Here is a 27,121-nt window from a genome sequence, read left to right as displayed (position 1 = left end):
TTGCGTAGTTAATGCCTGCGTTTTAACACATTGGGTGCCAAAACCGTATATATACTTCTTTTCAATTACAACCATGGAGTGCCAAAACCGTATATATACTGTTTTTGAAAAAAAAAAGAGAAAAAAAAAAGATATCATTTTTCGAAGATTTAGACTCCCATCCACTAACTGGTTAACTTATGACTTCAAAAGCCTGTATCTCGGCTCCTGTGTACTTTTTTTTTTACAATGTATTTTTGACTATTTTTGACTATTTTCAACTGGCTGCAACTATGGAACGGATTTCCGAATGTTTTTAATTTTTTCCCCCCGATTGTACGAGACCTCTATATAATGAATGGACGCTTTTTTTTACATGGATTTGCTCGGCGTGGATTCTAGAGCTTTAAACAGTAAAGCGCAGTCAATGGGGAGAATGCTGGCACCCAACGTAAGTTGTTATGAAAAAATGCTGGCACCCCATGTGTTAAGGGGCAACTTAGCAGATTTCTAACCGGAATCCTCTCCCTTCGAATGCGAGGAGGACATCTCTGCTAGCCCCGAAACGCCTCGAAACGCACCATTTTACATGGACTGCCCGACATCTCCCAGAGCCTGTATGTGAGAGCGAGCTCTCCACACACAGAACGCAAAATGTCAGACGTTCAACACGTCCTCCTCAACACAGAACAATAGGATTCAGGTTAAAAATAGGTGAAGTTGCCCTTTCATGGTAAATTGCTGTTTTATTTTTTGGGGGTAAGTTATTGGGTGTAAAAGGAAATGTCAACTGTACAGCGCATTAATAGCGTAGCTCGTGGCTGTGCTGACTCATGCCAGGTCGCAGTAGAATGTGGTCAGCCTGCTTCCTTTTCCAACCACATGCTAATTAGCCTGTCAAGCCCCATTATACTGTATTTCAAGCAACAACAAAAAAAAGGGCCTTTTACATTCATAAATATTGATGTCCTCCTATCAGCAGCTGATTATAGTTGTGATGCACTTCACGGTCCCAGGCAGTCAGCGCTGCTACTTCAGTATTCAGAATATCACTGTCACTGTCGGGCAGACACCATTTTTAAACATTTTATGGTTGTTTTGGTTTCCATAAATTAATGTCGTACTAAAGTATTGCGTAAAAGTTGCGAAAATAGCCCGTCTACAAGGTCACAACGCACACAAAAGTGGTTAACCCATTAAGCTAGAACGCATCTGTGTAATTTTTTGATTTGAGCTAAAAAACTATTATTTTACACTTTGGCTATTCAAAAATAGCAGATCTACAAGCTCGTAGCGCGGCACCAAGTGCCGCGCTACGAGCTTGTAGATCTGCTATTTTTGAAAAATCGTGAAAATGTGTGCAAATCTTTGAATATATATTCTTTTAAAGCAAACATTTTTATCTCAAATCTTTGCTTCTGGGGGGTCCCTGGAACAAACTATTTTGAGATGGCGGTCGTCGGCCGAATACATATCATTTTGGGGGTCCTTGACATGAAAAGGTTTGAGCACCACTGATATAGAGACATAAGTTTTTCAGAAAACCGTTTTAGAAGACATTTGTAGAATCGGCTTCAGGTCTCAATGGGTTAAGTCAGTGGGTTTTATGAATATTGAAACACTTAAAAGTATCAACACGAGCTTGTGACTAAATAACTACGTAGGATTCATTGGAACACTGGTTCTTCCCCTTGTACAGTATACAAGGATTCTGCCCGACAACAAACGACACGGGGCATTCTTCTTGATATTATGCATGCTATACTTTCAAACACAGTGGTGGCCATTGTGTGGTGCCACAGATAGAAAGCACATTAGTTTTTTCCCATAGAGATTTAAAAAAAAAGTTAAAAAATATATACTGTATACAGTAAATTATTTGGAGCCTGAAACCAAGCTATCCAGGCTACTGGTGAATCATGATTCTGTGTCCAAAAATATTATATTATTTAATTATATTATTTACTACATTTGATATAGTGTATATATTCTTTGTCGGTTTAAAAACACTTTTTGGACACATAATCAAATGTGTTATGTTCATGATTCATCAGGAGCCTGTATGACATGGTTCCAGGCCTAAAATAATTCATACAAATATCTTTGTAAATCTCTATGGGAAAAAAATGAATGGGGTTTCTATACGTGGCACCGCAAAATTGCCGCCACTGCTAATGACCTATTCAGGATAAATCAGTGAATTCACAGTATATTTCCACCGCTTATACGGTCCCTGCCCGACCCCCCCATGACGACAAATAGTGCACGGCTCAGCAGCGCACCCCAAAAAAACTTTGGGATACTCCCACTAATGAGTACGGGAGGTTTGTGTATCGACGCGAGAGGCTCAGGAGATCAGTGGGGGCGGCCCTATACCGCCACGCTCGCAGGTCAGCACTTACCGATTGCACTGGCGGAGGACATGCCGGAGCCGGGATGGATGGATGGGCCCTCTCTGGTTAATCGACGTGTCCCCTAAGTGATTGCCTTCCCCTCGTTTATCAATCAGGCAATCCTTCACGGGCGCTGTCATTCACCATGTCCTGCCCCTTGAAGGATGCCCGCTCATTTTCTTTAACCCATTGAGACCCGAAGCTGTGTTCTACATGTCTCCTAAATCCCAACGGTTTTCTGAAAAAACGTATGTTTCTATATCAGTGGTGCTCAATCTTTTTCATGTCAAGGACCCCCAAAATGATACGTATTTGGCCGCGGACCCCCATCAAAATATTTTGTTCCAGGGACCCCCAGAAGCAAAGATTTGAGTAAAAAATGTTCGCTTTAAAAAAATATATATTCAAAGATTTGCACACATTTTCACGATTTTTCAAAAATAGCAGATCTACAAGCTCGTAGCGCGGCACTCGGTGCCGCGCTATGAGCTTGTAGATCTGCTATTTTTGAATAGCCCAAAGTGTAAAATAATGCTTTTTAGCTCAAATATAAAAATGACACAGTTCCCGGTCTTAATGGGTTAAGCCATTAAGACCGGGAACGCATCCGTGTCATTTTTTAAGACTTCTTTGGCTATTCAAAAATAGCAGTTATACAAGAGCTTATAGATCTGCCATTTTTGAAAATTTGTGAAAATGTGTGCACATTTTTGAATGTATGTATACATTTTTAACTCGAATCCTTGCTTCTGGGGGAGGTCCCTGGAACAACATATTTTTTTAGATGGGGGTCCACGACCAAATACATATCATTGTGGGTGGTCCTTGACATGAACAAAGTTGTTCAAACAAAACTGTTAGGATTTAAAAGACATTTGGTAAGAAGCAAAGACATGAGTTACAAATGTTCGCTTTAAAAACATACATTCAAAGATTTGCACACATTTTCACGATTCTTCAAAAATAGCAGATCTACAAGCTCGTAAAGTGGCACTCTTAAAATGACACAGATGCGTTCCCGGTCTTAATGAGTTAAAGCATCGCCGCTCCATCAAGATAAAGAGAGAAAAAGACAAGGGTTGAGGGGACGACGGAATCTATATAACCGGATTAAGGCTTATGTAATGGCACCCGCCAGGTGCCATCGTGGGTATACGCTGCTTAAACCACATTCACGCTACCGTCCCAATTTTGGGTTGTGTCAGTATAGGCAAAATACATTTGATCATGTAGATCAGCTATTTTGGCTATTTGTCGTACGACAAAGTAAGGCTAAAGTGAGTGAATGTCAATTCTTTATTCAAAATCTTTTAAAGACGGGGTGCCGGGATTTTCAGTGATCCCCCCCCCCCAAAAACATAATAGTCAGGTATTATGGTTATAGTAGGAGGAAGATTTTTTTTCAAAAAAGTGTACAGAAATTGTTAAAATTGTGTTTTTTATGTGGACACGCCTCCAGTTCATTAAGTATACCTGGTTCTCACCTTAGCGCCACCCACCTGTCCTAGTCCCTCCTCCTCCTCATGCCCACACCTGTTGTGTTATGATAATGAGGGGGAGGGTATATTTTTACTGTGTCATCAAATGGCTGTTTTTCTATTGACCCTCAAGGTTTCAGCCTCCAGGAAGAAACTCCAAATAGTCAGAGAAGACATAAAACACCATAAAAACACCACCAGGGGGCTTAATGAAGTTCTATCAACCTCATAGACACATGAAAAACAGAAAAAGTGCAAAACCATGGCACCACCTCGATGTTTCGTTCAAGAAGGGGGAGCGGGCTCCTACAGTGGCACCGCGAGGCCGAGGAGAAACATTTGGGGTGGCGGTTCTTCCTTGGCCTATACTGGCAGTGTCCGTGCAATAGTGATGTGCGGGTTGGGTTTTTTCATGACCCGCCACGCCACGGAACCAAGTCGCCTCAACCCGCCCCGCGAACCCATATATAAATCTATGGCTCAACCCGCCCCGCGACCCGCGTTAAAAAAAAAAGAAAATGGGTAAAATCATGAAGGAAAATAATCTTCAAGTATACACCCCAAGTGTATACAAACTGTTTTATTGTTATTATTCTTATTTTTATTAGGAATAAAGACAAAACAAGAGCATGTGATTATTTTTATTTTTTTTGCGTGTAAGAGCGGCTGACCCGCTCACCCGCAGCCCGCATAATTGCCTCTGAAATCCTGACTCGACCCACCCGCGCCGCGGGTTTGACCCGCGGGTCCCGCGGGTTACGGGTCGGCCCGCTCATCACTACCGTGCGAAATTTCACGGCAATGCTGCGTTCATGATTCGTGACACTTTTGGAATATTTCTGAAACATGACACAAACAACGCAAATCTTGTGTGCGAGTGGGGGGGGTGGGTGGGTGGGTCCCGGGCATAGAGGTATAATATAACTAGAGGGCGGATTGCCCCGCCCCCAGCTATCATTTCAATGGATGTGCTCAGTGGCGTTTTGAAGCACCCGGAAGCCTGCCGGAAGTAGAATTATTGAGTCGTTTTTGGACACACCATAGAGTTATGAGCATGCGCACTAGTGTCCTTTTTGCGTTCTACGGCAGCCCGTGTGTCAGGGATTGAACGCGAGATATTTATGAAATTCACTGGAGATGCCTATGTATATGTAAATGCATATGTATTTATGTTTAATATGTTTACATATTTATATCTATATATATAAATATATATCAGTATGTTTTGCTCGCGCATGTATTTCTCCCCGCCTGCAGTTACAGCTTTGGCCACTGGGGTGGCGGCTTCAAGATTTCTCAGCGGTTCTGGGGGCTTGGTCCCGGGCCCCAAACTCTTTTCAGATGGAGTTCTGCAGCCAAATACATAATCATTTGAGGGTCCTTGATGTGGAAAAAAAAAAGTCTGAGACCAAATGGTTTTTCAATGGCTTAACTCCGGTAGTTGGTATGCAGAACCATATGTACGCGTGTTTGTCAGGGGTGGCTGTGATATAACCTCCCTGTTGGCCCTGGTGTCGGCTCGCCACCTGTTTGCGAGGATCGAGGAGCAACACCAGGCGATGGGTCTGAAACGGGAGAGAGAGAGCTTTCCCTCCTATAGGGACAGCCTTTGGACGGCGAGATGGGAACGTAGTCAGAGTTGCTTATGGAAAGCCTCCATCTTTATATGTTGGTTCGTTTACTGGCCCCATATGTTGTCTTGTTAGAACCTTGTTGGTTTATCAGTATGAATGTTGTGATTTTTATTTATTTTTTCAGCTGTGTTTAATTGTGTGTGTGTGTACCTTTTACATTTTCCTGTTGCTTTCCCTGACGTAGTATTCTTTATTTTTTACATTTGTGGTGTATGTACATAATTCAAGGCTCAAGACGGAATTCTTAAACAGACATTGAAGCTCTGTATGTCAAAAGCATAAAAAGTAGCATATCTACAAGCTCGAAACGCGCCGCTTCGCGCCGCGTTTCGAGCTTGTAGATCTGCTACTTTTTATGCTTTTGTGTGACACTTGTAGTGTGATCAAGTAGGGCGTTCATTTAGGAAAAAAACAAAATGGAGATTAGAGGTCTCTGCCTGACAACAGCGATATGAGCACATGGTGTGTAATAATAATAATAATAATAATAATAATAATAATAATATTTTGTATTATTATTATGCCAATTTCTCTCCCTATTTAATAATTGCCAATTCCCCATCATGTGTACTATGCCGTTGCTGTCAACCCCGCATGGCGGGCGCCCCGGTCATGCCAGAGGCAGCGCCGCCGGGGGGTTGAACCTGTGGTGAACCGTGCGTGGTGCAGGGCGCAGAGTTCGCTCTCTACCACACACTTTATCTGCCATTTGCACCAACGCATAGGAATTAGAGCATATAGCTCCTAGAGTCAGCGTTCAAAAGAGATACATGTACAAGTGCGGATAATAAGAGACAAGAAAGAACTTACAGTTACCATTAAAGGAGTAGTTCACCAAAAAAAAGGACTTATTTTCTATCCATTACTCACCCCATGAGGCCTTGAATTAATGGATTTTTTGGGGGGTTTCTGTCGCATTCCTGAGACAATAATTTGATTAGCGGCGGACAGATGCTAATGTATCCGGTAGGAGACTCAAAGTAGACTCTTTGTGTCTCCTACCGGAAATGCACCCGGCCATCAAATTATTGGCTTAGGGATGCGACAAAAAACAAAATAAATCCATGAATTCAAGGCTTCATGGGGTGTGTAATTGATAGAAAATAAGTCATTTTTTGGGTGAACTACTCTTTTAATGCGCTCTTTACAGGTCCGTTTTTATCAAGTATTGAGGGTTTAAAGGAGAATTTCGGACATGGCGTTTTCCTACCTTGATTTGGTGTTATTAAGTCATGATGAGAGCGGTCCCGGACCCCCAGTTCATATTGAGCGATGTTATGATTTCGGGCTCGACTGTCTGGGTTTATTGGGTGATTTGTGTTAGCTCTGCTATTCAATGTATACTGCTTGGTCGTTAACCCGTTCAATCCCGGGAACGCATCTGTGTCATTTTAGATTTTCTTTGGCTATTAAAAAAATAGCAGATCTACAAGCTCATAGCGCGGCACTCGGTGCCGCGCTATGAGCTTGTAGATCTGCTATTTTTGAAAAATCGCGAACGAGTTACAAATGTTCGCTTTAAAAATATACATATTGAAAGATTTGCACAAATTTTCAAGATTTTTCAAAAATAGCCCAAAGAGATCTAAAATGATAGAGATACGTTCCCGGATGGAATGGGTTAACACATCTTCAATCATCTTATTAAACCCCTTGCTCGTTTTGTTTACAAGGATCTCGGCACGCGCGCGTGAAGTGAACGAACACGCACACACACGCACGCACACACACACACACGCACACACACACACACACACACACACGCACGCACAGAGTGTGTGTTACCATGGCAACAGAATCCAGGGATGTTTTAATGCGCCGGTCTGGTTGTTTGCCCAAGAAACCAAATAATATGGCCAGTCAAAGACTGTTACAGCGAGCAAGAGGATTGCACATATAATGTCATTAATTAATGAGAACTGTGCAAACATACAGTGCAAGTGGAAGACAACAATATAAAGAGGCCGATTTGTTTTATTCACGAAGGAACTATCGTGATTGGGTATTGGGGGGCGGGGGGAGTTTACATTCCGTAAACGGAGGTGTCGGTTTTGTGTTTATTTGTTTATGGACCTATCTATGATCATCACAGCACACGCTCAGCCAGATGACGCCTGGGATGATTGCCTATTGTTTGTTTTTGTGTTGTCGCATGTGTGCACCGACTGTAATGTCGTCGCATGTCTATGCACAGACATAAACACACCCACATACACACGCACGTTTGTATTCAGGGTTGCCAGATCTGCGTATTAGAATTTCCCCGCGAGATTTTATTTGAAAATAGCCGATCTACAAGCTCACAACGCGTCGCATCGCGACGCGTTGTGAGCTTGTAGATCTGCTATTTTCAAATAGCTGATGATGTATATGTTAAAGGGCTCGTGTGGCCCCATAGTCGCTTCTTTTGGGCTGGTTTTCCTAGACCTGGTTGCTTGTTTCTCTCACAGAATCTGGCAACACTGTTTGTATTACTATACATTTGTGAGGACATTGACATTTTTCGGATGGTGATTTTTGCACTTATTTCGGTGCATGACACTGACACACACACACACACAGCTATAAGTACAAATCAAGCATAACATGACAAGTGCACACATACGCACACACACACAGTGTTGCCAGATTCTGTGAGAGAAGCAAGCAACCAGGTGTAGGAAAACCAGCCCAAAAGAAGCGACTATGCGCCACATGAGCACTTTAACATTTACATCAGCTATTTGAAAATAGCAGATCTACAAGCTCACAACGCGTCGCGATGCGATGCGTTGTGAGCTTGTAGATCTGCTATTTTCAACTAAAATCTTGCGGGGAAATTATAATAAGCAGATCTGGCAACCCTGGGCACACACACACACACACACACACGCACATACTCGCACACACACACACACACACACACACACAGAAAGAAAGACACTTTTACAGCCTTGATGCTCCTCGGCAGCCTAAATGTGTGTCTGCCGACCAGATGGCCTAGCAGTGGGAGGGGGGCTGATCTGTGGTGCGAGAGCCAGCCACTGTTTGCTGCCTTGTCCAGGGTTTGGCCAGCCTTGCTTTGACAGAGAGAGAGAGAGAGAGAGAGAGAGAGAGAGAGAGAGACTAGGCCAGAGCCAGGCACCCCTCTGAGTGACGATAGCAGGTGTGCGGCATCACTGTTAACGACACAGCTCTGGCGGCGCGTCGCTTTGCAAACTGATGCCGCTTGTAGCGTCGCTCGATTTCTTTGTTCTTTCTCCTCACCTCATAGAGCGGCGGTTCTCAAACTATTTTCTTTTCGAGGACCCCCAGTTTACTATGTAGTATAGGCCACAGACCCCCATAACTCAAAATTCAAAAATGCTCCAAACATTCTTCGATATTTTTCAAGCATTCTCAAAAATAGCCGATGTACAAGCTCACAGCGCGGCACGAAGTGACGCGCTGTGAGCTTGTACATCTGCTATTTTTGACTAGCCATCTAAGTGGATAAAGTGGTTGAAATAATTGTGATGCTATGTGAACTACTATAGTCCATATTCACACGGCGGCCATTTTGGAATTTAACATTGCGTTGCTATGGCAACTGGGGTGGCATTTCATTGACTTAATGGCAATATGGCCGCCGTGTGAATATGGTCTATTGCTAGGGACCCCCTGGAACCCCCTCAAGGACCCCCGGGGGTCCCCGGACCCCACTTTGGGAACCACTTGTCACATGTATTTATGTCCACATAAAGGAGAGCATACAAGGACGCACTTAGTATAGGTGCAGTAAGGTTACATTAAAAATATCATGGCATATATATTCATGATACAATAAGCATGTCACTCAGTACTCTATGGGTATAAATAGCAGCGTCTGCCGCTATATATGGCGGCTGCCAATTATAGCCGGAGACAGCACACTACTTTACCAGCCTTTTTGCCTCTTTTTTTTTTGGGGCATCCCAAGTTGTTAAAAACAAACAGTCTGCATCTGTAACCTAGCTCTGAGATGGTATGTAGGAGTGGAACGCATCTTTGTCATCTTTTTGATTTGAGCTAAAAAGCATTATTTTACACTTTGGCTATTCAAACATAGCAGATATACAAGCTCATAGCGAGTGCCGCACTACGAGCTTGTAGATCTGCTATTTCTTTTAAATATTAAACATGTGTGAAAATCTTTGAATATATATTATTTTAAAACAAACACTTTTAACTCAAATCTTTGCTTCTGGGGGTCCCTGGGAAAAAAAACAATAGACGGGGGTCCGCGGCTAAATACATATCATTTTGGGGGTCCTTGACGTAAAAAAAGTTTGAGAACCACTGACATAGAAACATACGTTTTTTTTTCAAAAAACATTTGTAGAATCGGAACCTCAGGCCTTAATGGGTTAATGACCGTGGGACTCTTCATCGACCACAACATCAACATCTTGTGTACTAGATCGCAGAGATGAAACGTGGACGAAATAACACATAATACTCACTCACCGTAGATGCATGATATTTTGATATGTCACAAACACACAGACACAGACACACGGACAGGGGCGAAAATATAATCTCCTCCTCCAGAGATAATGACAGAAATGCGGTTGAGCGTTGCTGTTTTCTGCCGGCATCGTTGTTTTGATTCAGTGTAGGAGTGGGAGAAGGGGGGGAGAAAACACAGCAGCGGATTTGAATGAGTTATGTGGGGATGCAGTTAACAGCTGTCTTCCTGTTTGTGTCCCCCCTCTGACAGGAAACAAGCTGAACAAGGACCTCAAGCACTACCTGAGCCAGCGCTTCCAGAAGTCGTCGCCCGACCACGAGCTCCAGCAGACCATCCGAGATAACCTTTACCGCCACGCCGTGCCTTGTGAGTATACACGAGACCATGCCGAGTCTTTATTATTATAACAAGCCTCAGTTATGGCTACTTATTGCACCCCAAGGGTCGTCATCGGTGGCGATGCTGCACACAGCCGATCGGTCGGTCAGGGGTGATTGGTTGGCTCGCGTTATGCACGGGGCAGTCAGGCGCGTGCACGCACGCACACACACACACACACTTTTTCAAACACTTTCAAAACATTTCAAAAATAGCAGATGTATAAGCTCGCAGCGCGGCCACAGTGGCGCAATGTGAGCTTGTATATCTGCTATTTTTCAGAACCACTGTTCTAAGTTTTCTGAATAGCTTATGTTATTATATATATATATATATATATATATATATATATATATATATATATATATATATATATATATATATATATATATTTTTTTTTTTTTTTTTTAGACCCATTCAATCCGGGAGCGCATGAGCTTGTAGATCTTTTTGCAAATCTTTGAATATATATATTTTTAAAGCCAACATTTATTCAATTTCTTTTTTCCAGGGAACCCCCAGAAGCAAAGATTTGAGTTTAAAATATTCGCTTTAAAAAGTATATTCAAACATTTGCACAAAATGTTCATGATTCTTTCAAAAATAGCAGATCTACAAGCTCATATGAGCCCGCAGATCTGTTATTTTTGAATAGCCAAAGAAATCCAAAAATGTTAATGGGCTAACACAGATACCATGTCTTCACTTTACTGATGGAAGCCATCGTATTAGTACATCTGGTTATGTGTGTTTTTCCCACGTGATGCATCGTATTAGTACATCTGGTTATGTGTGTTTTTCCCACGTGATGCAAATGGAGTATTAGACCATTGTCATTTATGTGGTGTGTGTGTGTGTGTGTGTGTGTGTGTGTGTGTGTGTGTGTGTGTGTGTGTGTGTGTGAGCCCCCGGGGAAATTGCGGAGCTATACAACAAGCAGCCCCTCTAGGTTCTACGGAGCCTGACCATATATGCAATGACTCCTGGCTGTAGGAAGGACCGAGTTGTAGATCCATGTATGGATTGGATGAAGCTGTCTTCTTAACACTGGGAGAAACATGCTCGACAGGACGTATACTGAGCGGTCGCCCACTTAAACCCCGGCGTTTCAATCTTAAGCCATGCGCGCGCCTGTGATTAGAGATGTACCTATAAAACAAGCACATGACACAGTCGTATTATACCAGGTTGCTTATTTCTCTCACTAAACATGGCAACGTTTTTAGATCCCATGTGGTTGCTTATTTCTCTCACTCAACACGGCAACGTTTTTAGATCCCATGTGGTTGCTTATTTCTCTCACTCAACATGGCAACGTTTTTAGATCCCATGTGGTTGCTTATTTCTCTCACTAAACATGGCAACGTTTTTAGATCCCATGTGGTTGCTTATTTCTCTCACTCAACACAGCAACGTATTTAGATCCCATGTGGTTGCTTATTTCTCTCACTCAACACGGCAACGTTTTTAGATCCCATATTCTGAGAGGACATCGAGCAACAGCGCCGCTTACCATAGAGATACATACAGTGGCCGGACACAGTATTGTGGGTCGTCTTTAGATCCCATATTCTGAGAGGACATTGAGCCCTCATTTGCTAAAGGATCAGCCAATGGTGAAAAAGTGTCGAGAAAGTGTTGACTAGTCGATCAGTCTCTTCTTAGACCCGGTTACTCTTCGAGCAACCTGGTAAAAAAAAAATCTTCCTGATACCGATTCCAATGTGAATAGTACATTAAGAGTATAAAATAGTCGTACAACATCCACTGAAGCGATCCAAATATGAAAAATCGTCATGCGATAAATGACGTGGTATCGGAATGGCATATACTTGGCATACTCGCCGATACCAGCATTTCGAGCAGTATCAGGCAGCGATGGCCTATCAAAACGGTGCACCAGGTTCCCGCGCTAATCGCTCAGTGTCCACGCTTGAGCCCAAACTCGCGGGCTCAACCCGTTCAATCCAGGGACGCATCTGTGTCATTTTAGATTTTTAGCTATAACAATTATTTTATACTTTGGCCATTCAAAAATAGCAGATCTACAAGCTCTGCCGCGCTATGAGCTTGTAGATCTGCTATTTAAAAAATAAATCATGACAATTTTTCCAAATCTTTGAATATCTATCTTTTTGGAAACAACGTTTTTAACTAAAAATCTTTTGCTTCTGAAACCTGAAACAAAATATCTTGAGATGGGGGTCGGCGGCCAAATACATATCGTTTTGGATAATGATGCTTTTACCCATCAAAATAATGTTGTTCCAGGGACCCCCCCCCCCACCTCGAAGCAAACATTTGAGTTAAAAATGCATGTATTCAAAGATTTGCACAACATGTTCAAGATTTTTTTTCAAAAATAGCAGATCTCGTGCTATGAGCTTGTAGGTCTGCTATTTTTGAACAGACAAAATATGAAATAATGGTCACAGCTGAAATCTAAAATGACACAGATGCGTTTCCCGGATTCAATGGGTTAAACTAAGCTCTCTAACACTCCCCCCCCTCTTCTTCATCCTCCTCCTCCCTCCTCTTCGTCTGTTTAACCCATTGAGACCTGAAGCCGATTCTACATGTCTCCTAAATCCCAACAGTTTTCTGAAAAACGTATGTTTCTATATCAGTGGTGCTCAATCTTTTTCATGTCAAGGACCCCCAAAATTATATGTATTTGGCTGCGGACCCCCATCAAAATATGTTGTTCCAAGGACCCCCAGAAGCAACGATTTGAGTTAAAAATGTTCGCTTTGAAAATATATATATTTCAAAGATTTGCACACATTTTCACGATTTTTCAAAAATAGCAGATCTACAAGCTCATAGCGCGGCACTCGGTGCCGCGCTACGAGCTTGTAGATCTGCTATTTTTGAATAGCCCAAAGTGTAAAATAATGCTTTTTAGCTCAAATCTAAAAATGAGACAGTTTCAGGTCTCAATGGTTTAATCAGCATGATATTTGCTTTTACCAATATTGTCTGATTAGGGAGAGAAGAGTCCAGTGACTGCTAAATCGATGGGCTAGTAGTCTCCTCCTCCTCCTCCTCCTCCTCCTCCTCCTCCTCCTCCTCAACGGGATCAATAGCCGGGGCCGACTAAATGCGTTATGTCTTGATCCAAGAATCCCCCTCCCCCCCCCCCCTCTGTCACTTTACTTACCTCTGTTTTGCTCTGTCAGCTTCCCTGGGATGTTATGTTATAAACAAATGCAACCAAATGGGGCCCTTTTTTTTATTTTTAAAAGGGGTCCATTTGGTCCCATTTGCACACTCCCAAGAGTGTAATTAATTTGTTAACCCGTTAAAACCGGGAACGCATCTGTGCAACCACTTTAACCCATTAAGACCTGAGGCCGATGAAAAAATGTGTCGCAACGCATTGTGAGCTTGTAGATCTGCTATTTTCAAATAGCTGATGTATATGTTAAAGTGAGCATGTGGCCCATAGTCGCTTCTTTTGGGCTGGTTTTCCTAGACCTGGTTGTTTGTTTCTCAAACAGAATCTGGCAACACTGCATGTGCCTTGTCCAAGGGTGCAGCTTCCTGTTCTGAAATTGAGTCCATATAGGAAGTGAGTTCAAGTGACAGTTCATATGAATGGCCTGTTGTTTAAAACGTCCATTTTTGGAAAAAAAAGGTTCAGAACCCAAGATATCGTGATCCGAAGATTTGCTGATCCATTCACTTCTTGTTTAACTTATGACTTAAAAAGGCTGTATCTCGGCTCCTGTGTACTTTTTTTTACTATGTATTTTTGGTCCAGACATGCTATTTTCAAAGGCAGACAATTAATGTCAACGAGGTCGCGATGACCTCGTTGACATTTTGTGAAACCACACAGTGCAACCCTCAGTGATTAGCAACCATCAGGGGATCGATCATATTGGAGATAAATATTCTGTGACTACTTGAAAAGGTGTAAGAAAAATCGAAAAATAGTGCCAGAATTAAGTCTGGCACTGAATGAGTTTTAAAGATGGCGGATTTCAATTGCTGAAAAATCGGCTTCATTTACGGTCTGTAGAAACCATTTTGCGTCATTTTGTTCATTCATTTTTTACAGTCTCATGGTCTTGTCGAACAGAGAGGGGTTGATGTTCTCCTCCTGGCACTAGCTGTGTCAGGTTGTTGACCCCCCTCTCTCTCTCTCTCCTCCTGTAGTATAGGCCGTCTGGTTGGTTGTCGGTGATCATCAGGCCTCTATCGCCGGCGTGTCTTCATCAGTGAACTTAACCCATTAAGACCTGGTATATATACATTTTTGACTCAAAGCTTTGCTTCTGGGGGGTTCCTGGAACAACATATTTTGAGATCGGGGTACGCGACCAAATACAAATAATTTTGGGGGTCCTTGATATGAAAAGGTTTGAGAACCACTGATAGCAATCTTTCAAAAAACTGTTAGGATTTAGAAGACATTTGTAGAATCCCCCAGAAGCAAAGATTTGAGTTACAAATGTTGGCTTTAAAAAATATATATTGAAAGATTTGCACAATTTTTCTCGATTTTTTTCCCCCCAAAAAAATGCAGATCTACAAGCTCATAGCGTGGCACTCGGTGTCTTAAAATGGCACCCTGATGCGTTCCCGCTCTTAATGGGTTAATCACCGCAAGTTGGAGCCGCGAAGATTGTCAGTTAAGGTGATAAGGACCTGACAGAGTAGCATCTGTGCATTCGTGTTCCAGTCTCATCCTCTGTAATGATGGGACTGATTAGAGAGAGAGCACATAGGCGTAGGTTTAACTATCGCCTCTGTCGCGTGGAAACCAGGGTTGCCAGATCTGCTTATTATAATTTCCCCGCGAGATTTTATTTGAAAATAGCCGATCTACAAGCTCACAACGCGTCGCATCGCGACGCGTTGTGAGCTTGTAGATCTGCTATTTTCAAATAGCTGATGTACATGTTAAAGTGCTCACGTGGCCCATAGTCGCTTCTTTTGGGCTGGTTTTCGTAGACCTGGTTGCTTGTTTCTCTCACAGAATCTGGCAACGCTGGTGGAAACCTCATTATGTTCAAAACTGTTACTTTTCAGGATGCAGGATGGATGGATGTAAAATGCCCCTCTCACGTTTCAACCCCAAGTCCCAGGGGGCCGCTAAATCCACTTGTGTGGACCAATCGGATAGGAGCTTATCGTCCACTTGATACGGGAGGAGAAATTCCCCATTGACCATGACCTCAGCATGAGAGGGACGCGCAGAATTTACTGCAACATGGACAGTTGCCTGTTCTCTTCTGTGTTTTTGCGGCAGTTGCGGTTCTCAAAACGGTTTCAAGTCAAGGACTGTATTTGGCTGCGGACCCCCATCTGAAAATATTTTGTGCCAGGGACCCCCTAGAATAGAAGATGTGCTGTATGTAAAATAGAAAATTATTCAAAATATTCCAAGCATATCCGATATTTTTCATACTGTATCTTTTTTTAAATATTGCAGACGTACACGCTTGTAGATCTGCTATTTTTGAATAGCCAATATATAAATGGATAAAGTAGTTAAAATTATTATTAATTATGATTATTATTATATGTTGTATTAACTACTTTTGCTGGGGACCCCCTGGAACCCCCCCAAAGGACCCCTGGGAGCCACTGCTCTTGGGCTGGGCAATTAACGAAAAATATATCGAAACCGATATTTAGAAGCAAGGCTTTTTCTCATAATTCTATCTGTGGAAACTAAAGCCGGTGGGTAAGAAATGGCCCCCGCTGTTATACTCCATTAGATATAATTTTCGGTCTCGTTGCACCGAAGAGACTCCCCTCTCGCAATGTTTTTATTCTCTGAACCCGATCCAGTTTGTGAAGCCCACTCTGCTGAAGTCTTCGAACACTTTTGTTATGCCATAGGCCTACTTTTTGCTGGCTTTCAATTGTTTTTTGTATGACGTCTCTTTGGGGTGGAAAACCTCATATGTCCGAAACTGCTACATTTCAGTGTTCAAATTCAAAAACGGCAAACGTAGCGGATCCACAAGCTCGAAGCGCGTTGCTACGCGCTAGGGCTGGGTATTGCCTACAACCTCAAGATCGATACGTATCACAATACAGAGGCCGCGATACGATACGGCATGTTCAAGTTTCCAAATCAATTTGAAAAATGTAGCATTTAAACAAAAAGCAAGGCAATAAATACAAATACAAATAAATAATGTTTTGATGGATAAATGCAAAAGATTTAATCATATGTATCGCCACTGTTGGGCAGAAACTGATGCTGATGAGTTTTTGTTGTTTGCCACGTCACACACAGCATTTCCTGCCGTATCGATATGTTTATCGGAAAGGAATACAATGCGATTATTGCCGTATCGATTAACTGAACACACACCCCTACTTCTCGCCACGTTTCGAGCTTGCGGATCTGCTTACTTTTGTGTGACCAAGTAGGGCGTTAAGCCTTTAAGACCTGGAACGCATGTGTGTCATTTTATATTTCTTTGAGCTATTCAAAAAATAGCAGATATACAAGCAGAGATGCTCATAGGCCTGCGTCCTGCGTCTCTGACGCACCATATTGAAAAAGGACGCATTCATGGCACCATCGGTGCGTCCTGGGACGCACTACAATTGTCACCAACAAAAAAAAAATATGAAAATAATTCGCGGTAAAATATTTTTTTTACCGCGAATATTTTACAAATCCATGGGACACCACCATTTTGCATGGCCACATCCTACTTTATCCTACTTTATAAACGATAAAATCCACGTAGAAATAGTCTTAGAAAGACGATACAAATGATAATAAGGATCCATGGGAGCCGCCATTTTGCGCATGCTCATTGCTCAGACCGAATTCTTTGGGTAACGATTTTGCGTGTAACACACACACACAAGGGCCGTCTGTTGCGGAGTTGAAAAGTGACGTCTCTGCCATGACGTAGACCCGTAGCAGACCTGATGGTTAACACGTTTGAAAACAACAAACGTGAATTAAAAATCAACTATACAAATAAAAGGAAAAAAAAATAATGTTAGTGTAAAATGGCACCAAAAAAGATTCTCAAGCCTGCTGCAGGGCAACAGAAAATAGCAAGCCTATTTTCTAAACCCAAATCAAGTACTGCAAGTACTAGTTGTCGGATTTGGAATTGTGTACTTTTCTTTCAGATACATGTTCTACATGAATATAACCATATAAGATGAAACACGAGTTAAACGCTGTGCATTTTTGTGGGACCCATAAAATGTCCCTGGGACCCATCTAAAAGACCACCCTTGCATCCCAGGACCCATTACATTGAAAACCTAGCAACATCACTGTACAAGCTCGTAGCGCGGCACTCTTGTAGATTTGCTTTTTTTTTTTTTAATCATGGAATTTTTTTAAAGCATTTTTTACTCAAATCATTGCTTCTACAAATGTCTTCTAAATCCTAACAAAAATCCTAAGAAAAAAAACGTATGTGTTGCTATAATACCAGTGGTTTTCAAACTTTTTCATGTTAAGCACCCCAAAATTACATATTTGACTGCGGACCCCCATCTCAAAATATTTTGTTCCAGGGGGTCCCAGAAGAAAAGATTTGAGTTACAAATGTTCGCTTAAAAAAAAAATATATATATATATATATATATATATATATATATATATATATATATATATATATATATTCAAAGATTTGCACACATTTTCACGATTTTTCAAAAATAGCCAAAGTGTAAAATAATGCTTTTCAGCTCAAATAAAAAAAAATGACACAGACGCGTTCCAGGTCTTATAGGGTTAATTTACGAGAAAACACGAAAAGTCAAAGTTACCGAGAGGAGAGGTTTCTGCCCGACAGCAACGGTATCCTTCCCTTCGGAGTGTGTGTGTGCGCGCGGCTGGGTGTGTGTGTGATCAAGACTCGGAACAGCGACTTAGTAATGACTTTTCAGTTTATGTCCGTGCCTTGCGTCCCTCCGATTGCCTCCAGATACCTCACCACTTTTTTATATTGCGGTAAAATTTATGAATAGATGCACCCCCCCCCCCCCCCCCCCCCCCGCCCCCCCAAAAAAAAAAAACGCACGGCTTTTCCCCTAATGACTTTTCATCGGTTGCCTTTACCAATTAGTTTATTCATGACCCCTCTCACGTAAATTGCTATCTGTATTCCAGGGGATTTTTCAGGACAGTCTATCGGCATTATACTTCCACCGCCACCATATGTCAACCAGACTCTGGTGGAGGAGGATGGGTGGGTGGGTTGGTTGGGGGGGGATCTGGTCATGACGTCCATTTTAATCACCAAGGGGTCTATGTGCACTCATAAACATCTAGTGTTGTTGTGTGCAGGAAACAAAGCATATAGTTGGGTCCCACGACCGCAATAGGCTCTATGCACAGCAGCCATATTATCACTTCCTTCACAGGTGTTACCAATGATACTAATGAAGGCTCTGTTCCATTTAGTGTAGCACAGTGGTTTCCACGACCCCCATAACTCTGAGAGTGTACAAATGGAACCAAATGGACCCTTACGGGTCCATTTGGTTCCATTTGTACACTCAGAGTTACACGCCTGTAAGGGGCCATTTGGAAGCCCATGAGGGTCCCTGGACCCTAACTGTAGACCCACTGGTGTAGCAGAGTGTTTCCAGTGAGCCAACATGCACAATATCAGCACCCTGACTCTGTTTGACCAGAATGGAACAGAGCCTTCATTAGTATCATTGGTAACACCTGTGAATGTCTTCATAATATGGCTGCTGTGAATAGAGCCTATTGCAAACTTTTTGTGTTTTTTTCCCGGAAATTAACGCCCTACTTCATCATATTACAGCGTCACACAATAGGATCAGATCCGCAAGCTCCGCGACCACATTTTGAGCTTGTAGATCTGCTACTTTTGATGCTTTTGAATTTGAATCCTGAAAGGTTTTTGAACATAATGAGGTGTGTCTCCCCGACAGACAGAGACGATATGCTTTGTGTGATTGCAGAGTTTTTTAAGGAATGATTCACTCCCTGGGTTCCCTTGGCACAGTTTGAGGAAGTAAAGAAACGTGTTCCTGTTTATTTTTTGATAGGAGTGATATTACTGATAGTCATGTCTGCTACTGAGGACGATCTGCTTACGTTCCATGAGATGCATTACGCATACAGTAGAAAAGACATGTAAGCAAGCTGTGCGTGTGCGTGTGCGCGTGTGTGCGTGCGTGCGTGCGCGCCAAAAGTGCTGTTGCAGTTCCTGATGTCCTGTTTTCAAGTCAAGTGGATGGCAATATATACAATGGTGAATGATATAGTTACAGTTATCTTTATAGTTGTAGTGCTCAGTGTGAATGGCGCTTAAAGCTAGCTTGCTGTGACTGTTCCACGAATATATAACAAAGACTTCTAGCAATTCACACACACACACACACACACACACACACACACACACACACACACACACACACACACACACACACACACACACACACACACACACACACACACACACACACACATATTTGGCCCGCTAGCTCCACCAGCACAGATCTTTGTCAGTAAACTCCCAGACAATCTTCTTGGCCTTCAGCGCTGAGATGAAAAACAACGTTCAAACAAAGGAATAATATTGCTAACCTAGAATAGATTTTTTTTGGTGTGTCTTTGTGTACACATGCATGTGTGTTTGTTCACGTGCGTTCATCATGCACAAACGTGTGTGTGTGTGTGTGTGTGTGTGTGTGTGTGTGTGTGTGTGTGTGTGTGTGTGTGTGTGTGTGTGTGTGTGTGTCCACTTCTATGTCATCTCAGGGCCTGTGTCACCAGAGTTGTGTCTGTGTGTTGGTGAGGGCCATCTTAAATCCATATCCCATCATTGAACATAGAGAGAGAGAGATAATAAAAAGACGCATGAATCGAACTGGGTTCAATTGAAGAAGAAAAACGTATCACCACAGCCACTTGCCGCACGGCAAATTCGGAGCCGGTGTGCATGAGGTTATAGAGAACCGTGTGTGTGTGTGTGTGTGTCCACTTCTATGTACACATCTCAAGGCCTGTGTCACCAGAGTTGTGTGTGTGTGTGTCTGTGTCAAAAAAATGATATTGTCGTGCGAAAAACGTCTGCAAAGGCCTTTAAAGGTAGGGTGATATTTTTTTTGGGGTTAAAACAACGTTTTTTTTGTTGAAAGGTTAAAGCTCTATATTCTGATAGTAATTATTACTATAGTGTTTCTTCAGTAACAGGGGTCTTCATGTCTCTCCAGCTCAACAGAAAATTCATTTTCAGGTGGGTAGAACATTTTCAGCCAATCAGAAAAGAGTACCCATTTATCAGCTTCAAGTGTATGTGTCCCAGTGTTTCAGTTCCAATTGTATCTGCCCATTTCTTAGTGCCATCACTTCCAATTATACCTGTTTGTTTATTCTGTGCAAGTTCTCTCTCCTGATTGGATAAAATAGTATCCCGACCCGAAAATGCATTTTCTGTTTACTAAAGAGCTGGAGAGACGGGGAGAGACTCATGTTACTGAACAAACACTCTATACTATAGTCCAGTGGTTCTCAAACTTTTTCATGTCAAGGACCCCCAAATTGACACTGATTAGCCCGCGGACCCCCATTTCAAAAGATATGCCAGGGACCCCCATAAGAGAAGATTTTTTTTACAGCTCTAGCAGTGATTCTCAACCATTTTAATTTCAAGGACCCCCAGTTTGACATGCATTAGGCTACAGACCCCCATTTAATGGCATTTCTATCACTTGGACCGCAATTTATATTGTAAAATCTATGTCAATAACGGGTCCATTTGGTTCCATTTGTACACTCTCAGAGTTACAGACCCATAAGGGTCCATTTGGTTCCATTTGTACACTCTCAGAGTTACAGACCCATAAGGGTCCATTTGATGCCTAATCTATCATTTAGCTGGGGACCCCCTGGAACCCCCTCAAGGACCCCTGGGGGTCCCCGGACCCCACTTTGAGAACCAATGCTATAGTCTATAGCAATGAGTACTATCAGCATATAGAGCTATTAAACCCTTATTTTAAAATATTACTTATTTAAAACAAAATCACACCTTGTGTGAAGGAAGCGGTGCCTTTGGGCCGGGGCTCAACTCATTTCAGTTCGTCCCTATTGGTGGTCTGAGTCCACTTACCAAATTTGTACTTGGTAGCATGCTGCAAACTGGAATGATGGCTGTTTAAAGGCCAGCCAATGGGCAGACAGAGGGGGCGGGGCTTAATTAATTACAGTTCGTCCCTATTGGTGGTTTTAGTCCATGTACAAAATTTGTACTCCGTAGCATGCTGCGAACTTGAGTTATGGCTGTTTAAAGGCCAGCCAATGGGAAGACAGAGGGGGCGGGGCTTGAGCAATTCATGCTCGTCCCGTATTGGTGGTCTAAGTCCACATACCAAATTTGGACTTGGTGGCATGCTGCAAACTGGAGTTGTAGCTGTTTAAAATCCCGTGCTCATCCCGTGCTCATACGGGCGGACGTCCCTGGGGGTCCCTGGACCCCTCTTTGACAACCGATGGCATGTGTGGCCAATGAGAGGAGAGATGGCATAGGCAATCTCCAAGTCCGTGTGTGTGTGTGTGTGTGTGTGTGTGTGTGTGTGTGCGTGTGTTTGTATGTGTTGCTTCTTTGCCGTGCTCATCCCAGGCTCATACGGACACACGGACACACAGACAGACACACAGACACACAGACACGGAGTCAAAGCCAAGTGTAGAGCGGTTGGCACCGCTAAAAAAAGACCTTTAAATGAACACTATAGGTTTTACTGTGTGTATCCTCTTGTATCCATATCGTTCTCCTGGTACTCCCGTTACGACTTCTTAAGCCAACAGAACTCCCTCCTCCCTTTCCTCTCTCCCCCTTTCCCCCCCGTCTTCCTAAGGCGTCCCTCAGCCTCCCTTGCGGTCACCCCCATCCGCACACTCAGCATTCCCCAAAAAATCTCTGTCCCCGACGTCCACCCGCCCCACCCCACCCCTTTCCATCCCTCTCTCATCCCCCCCTTCCTCTCCTCTCCTCTTTCCTCCCCTCTGTCTTACCCCCCCCCTCCCCTTCCGCGCTGCTCATACAAGGGGCCGTCTTTTGTGGAAGCATGCGTTTTCTGTGTGTGTGTGTGTGTGTGTGCGTGTGTGTGATGGATCGCGGGGCTCGCGGCACAGGCGATTGGGCGGCTGGTATATAGGCTAAGAGGACAGCGTGGAGGAGGGGAGGGGGAGAAGGGGGCTGGAGTGGGGGATGGGGTGTTTTTTTTTTGGGGGGGGGGGGGGGGGGTAAGAGAGGGGGGATGGGCGGATAAGGGAATAGGAGGGATGGAGAGATGTAATTTGGAACACACACACACATACACGCACGCGCGCGCACGCTCGCACACACACAAACGCACACACACACACACACTCAAAGCTACATAGGCTTGTGCTAGCTAGCTTATAGCTAACACGCACACATGCACGCACGCACACACACACTCACGCGGACGACGCAGATTTGTTGTGGCAGACAGTATAGCATCCCCCCCCCCCCCAATACCAGTTCAACTTGCATTCCAGCAGCGCTGTTTGATGAGGACTCTTGCTATGTGCTGGTGTTGGATTGCATACTCCTGCCTCACCTTGTGTGTGTGTGTGTGTGTGTGTGTGTGTGTGTTTTTACTATGCTTGTGAGGACCACATGTCCCCACAAGTATAGTAGAATACGAGACGTATACGCGTTGTGCGGACCGTTTTCCTGGTGCTCACTAGAACATTTTTTGTTCTATGATTGAAAAAAATGCAAGATTAGACATTTTTAGAGGTTAGGTTCAGGTGTTGGAATTACGAGTTAAACACAATTTATGCACTTTGTCGCGTGCCAGTGTCATGCACCGAAAAAGAGCCGATCTATAAGCTCATAGAGCTTATAGATCTGCTATTTTTTCGGCTTTTAGGCTTACGGTTTAAGATATTCGTAAAATTGCTGCCCAAACATGTTGAGGATCCTCATAAGTATATTAATACAAACCTGTGTGTGTGTTGACGTGTGTGAGGTAGCCGTCTGTCTGTGTTAGGTAGGAGCGCGGCTACAGATTGCATCCACAGATGCAACCGCCGCCGTGGTCGCACTACCTGAACAAAGACGGTAGTGCTTTTTAAGCGGCGCTGCGAACCAGGGGATGTCACTCCTGCAGCAGAGCCATAGGGAAGCTAACAATGGAAAAAGAGGACTAAGCAGGAATTAGCTGTAATTATAGACTCTCTGTGTTTTTGTTGACTGTGGAAGGCAAGCGCAGGATATGTGTGTGCGCGCGCGTGTGTGTGTGTGTGTGCGACTGCGTGTACTGTACGAGAGGGAAGTTGTTTTTGCCAGGAGAGTAAACATACTTGGACCTATCCACACACACACACACACACACACACACACACACACACACACACACACACACACACACACACACACACACACACACACACACACACACACACACACACACACACACACACACACACACACACACACACAGAGAGCACATCCTGTTATTCCAGGGCTTGGTTGTAGTAGAGGCACACTATATCTCTCACACACACACACACACACACACACGCGCACACACACACACACACACACACACACACACACACACACACACACACACACACACACACACACACACACACACACACACACACACACACACACACACACACACACACACACACACACACACACACAGAGACGCACACGCACACGCACACGCACACGCACACGCACACACACACACACACACACACACACACACACGCACACGCACACACACACACAGCCATCCTGTTCAACGAGTTTTGAAGGCACTTCATGCGTGTGAATAGCTTTACACGCTGTCTTTAGGAATCTGTCTGAAGCTAAACGGAGGTCAATAATAAGGATAGAGTGGCAACTTGTATCAGTCTCTCTCCCCACTCCGTCTCATATTGGATTACAAAATGCATACTATTCCTTATAGGGATCAATGCGGGAGCCTTACTCTACCGCATAGTTTAAGACTATTATGGCCTCTGTCGGGTGGAAACCTCATGTGTCCAAAACTGTTACTTTTCAGGATTCAAATTCAAAAACAGCAAAAGTAGCAGATCTACAAGCTCGAAACGCGTCGCTTCGCGACGCGTTTCGAGCTTGTAGATCTGCTACTTTTGATGCTTTTGTGTGTCACTGTAGTATGATCAAGCAGGCCGTTAATTTAGGAAAAAACACAAAAAATGTAGAATATGGAGATGAGAGGTTTCTGCCAGACAGCAACGATATATAAAAACCTACGACTGCATTTTTCATAAACAAGTAGAATTCTGCAGGTAATAGTATGCTAGGCTTCACGTAAACAAATAACTTTTGTGTTAGGCGAGTGTATTGAGTGGGGACTGCTACAGGCCAGGCCCCCCAAAAAAAAGTTAAAGACCGGGTGCCATGATTTTCAGTGATTTTTCCCCCCCTAAAACATAATCATCAGGTATTATGGTTATAGTAGGAGGAAGATTTTTTTCAAAAAAGTGTACAGAAATTGTTAAAATTATGTTTTTATGTGGACACGCCTCCAGTTCATTAAGTATACCCGGTTCTCACCTTAGCACCTCCTCCACCACCTTAGCACCACCCACCTGTCCTAGTCCCTCCTCCTCCTCATGCCCACACCTGTTGTGTTATGACAATGAGGGGGAGGGTATATTTTTACTGTGTCACTAAAGCGCTGTTTTTCTATTGCCACGTTTGACCCTCAAGGATTCAGCCTCCAGGTAGAAACTCAAAATAGTCAGAGAAGACATAAAACACCATAAAAACACCACCAGGGGGGCTTAATGAAGTTCTATCAACCTCATAGACACATGAAAGACAGAAAAAGTGCAAAACCATGTCACCACCTCTTTAAGTTTGTGGATAGGTGGACAGAGGTTCCCAGTTGATGACATGTGGACAGGGGGTCCCAGTGGGTGACAGGTGGATGACAGGGAGGGTGTACACAAGTCAAAAGCTGAGGGAGGGGATGTCTTGTTGTAAATGGAATGGATTTGAATGACGAGAGGAGTGCCCAGGATTCGTAGCCCATGACCCGCCACACACACACACACACACACACACACACACACACACACACACACACACACACACACACGGAAACCCAGCCCTGTTTGTTCCTGTAAGGGAGTCAGAAGATCAAAACACATATTGTTGTTGTCGGGCAGAAACAGAAATCTCCATATTTCAACTTGTTGTGTTTTTTTTTGTAAGTGACGCACCCTATACGTGATCATACTGCATGCATCAATACTAATACAAGTAGCAGAAGAACAAGCTCGAAACGGAACGAATCGACGCGTTTCGAGCTTTTGGATCTGCTATTTTTGTCTTTCCTGGTCCTATTCTAATTCCGTGCTTGTTCATGCTGGTTAAAAGGTTAATCTTTGCTTCCTCCGTACGTTGCACAGAAACATTGATTTCAGTGGAGGTTGGCCCATGTGATGTGGCCAGGCTGTTGCTTACCACCATGGCAATACCGTGGTGGTACTGTAGCTAGCCTCTCTCTCTCTCTCTCTCTCTCTCTCTCTCTCTCTCTCTCTCTCTCTCTCTCTCTCTCTCTCTCTCTCTCTCTCTCTCTCTCTCTCTCTCTCTCTCTCTCTGTTACTTTTCTTTTCTCTTTACTAGTTACTTTTCAGAAATAAATGATTTACATTATGAAACATACATTAACCACTGTAACCCTATTTTATACCTGGGCTATTTGAAAATAGCCGATCTACAAACTTGTAGATCTGCTATTTTCAAATATTTGAGTACTTTTACTTTTGGTACTTAAAGTACATTTTGATGGCAATACTTTTGTACTTTTACTCACGTAAATGTTTAATTCTGGACTTTTACTTGTAACGGAGCATTTCTATATTGCAGTATTGGTACTTTTACTTAAGTAAAGAATTTAAGTACTTTTTTCCACCACTGAAAACACCTTTGACCCTGCTCTCTCTTACCATGGCTCGCTTACACCCCCTCCCCACACTCTTCAGACCCCCCTCATCTGGCCGTCGCATGTGCTGCTCACTGGGTCTGGGGTGGTGCTAGACAATGGAAGCCCTGCACAGGCATTCCTGTCTCATTGTTGTGGGACAAAGTGAACTCAACAATCTGGAAGCTAACTCCACACACACATAGCCTGACCTAATCTCATCCCACCATATCCAGCCATGTACTCCTTTTTGGCTGGAATCATAGCAGTGGCGTCCCCAGGATTTACATTTAGGGCAGGCGGCGAGTTCCCCCCCCCATTACCCCCAAAAAAGACATTTCAACTCAATCGAAAACCGGCGAAAATTGCCGTTTTCAAGATGTTTGGCCATTATCTCTGGAACGGAAGGTCCAATCTGCTCAGTTCAAAGCTTGTTGGATGCGCGTGTCTTTGAGGACACTAAGTAAGCAGGCAATGACACCTTTTCGGGTTATTTGGGTTTTTTAGGGGAGGCGAGATCTTAGTTGGGCAGGCGACCGCCTGCCCTGCCTCTACAGTGGGTATACATACCACTGAATCATAGTAGCTAAAACACAAGACTAATTGTTCCATCCAGGTCGTCCTGTGTCCTCCAAGCCCTGAACCCTTTACCTTGCTCCCAGCCATACATACCTCAGTACTCATACCTCAGTACTTTACACTGGCGGTTCTCAACCAGTGGTCCGAGGACCACCAGTGGTCCTTGAGGGGGTTCCAGGGGGTCCCCAGCCAAATTAATAGTTATAAAACAAATTGACCCATGTGTGTCTGTAACTCTGAGAGTGTACAAATGGAACCAAATGGACCCTGACGGGTCCATTTGGTTCC

General features: G+C 43.5%; 1 protein-coding gene across 1 annotated transcript in view; it reads left to right on the top strand.

Annotated features, from left to right (window-relative positions):
* magi1b (membrane associated guanylate kinase, WW and PDZ domain containing 1b) overlaps positions 1-27,121 on the top strand; it is a 254,807-nt gene that overhangs the window by 75,501 nt on the left and 152,185 nt on the right. Inside the window, exon 2 of the mRNA XM_084063211.1 lies at positions 10,202-10,318. Coding sequence (XP_083919337.1) covers positions 10,202-10,318 — 117 coding nt within the window. The remainder of the gene's footprint in view (positions 1-10,201; positions 10,319-27,121) is intronic.

The sequence above is a fragment of the Gymnoscopelus microlampas genome, assembly GCF_963454915.1.
Source record: "Gymnoscopelus microlampas genome assembly, chromosome: 7".
NCBI lineage: Eukaryota > Metazoa > Chordata > Actinopteri > Myctophiformes > Myctophidae > Gymnoscopelus > Gymnoscopelus microlampas.
Note: the sequence above shows the minus strand (reverse complement) of the source record. Positions and strands in the feature narration are given on the sequence as shown.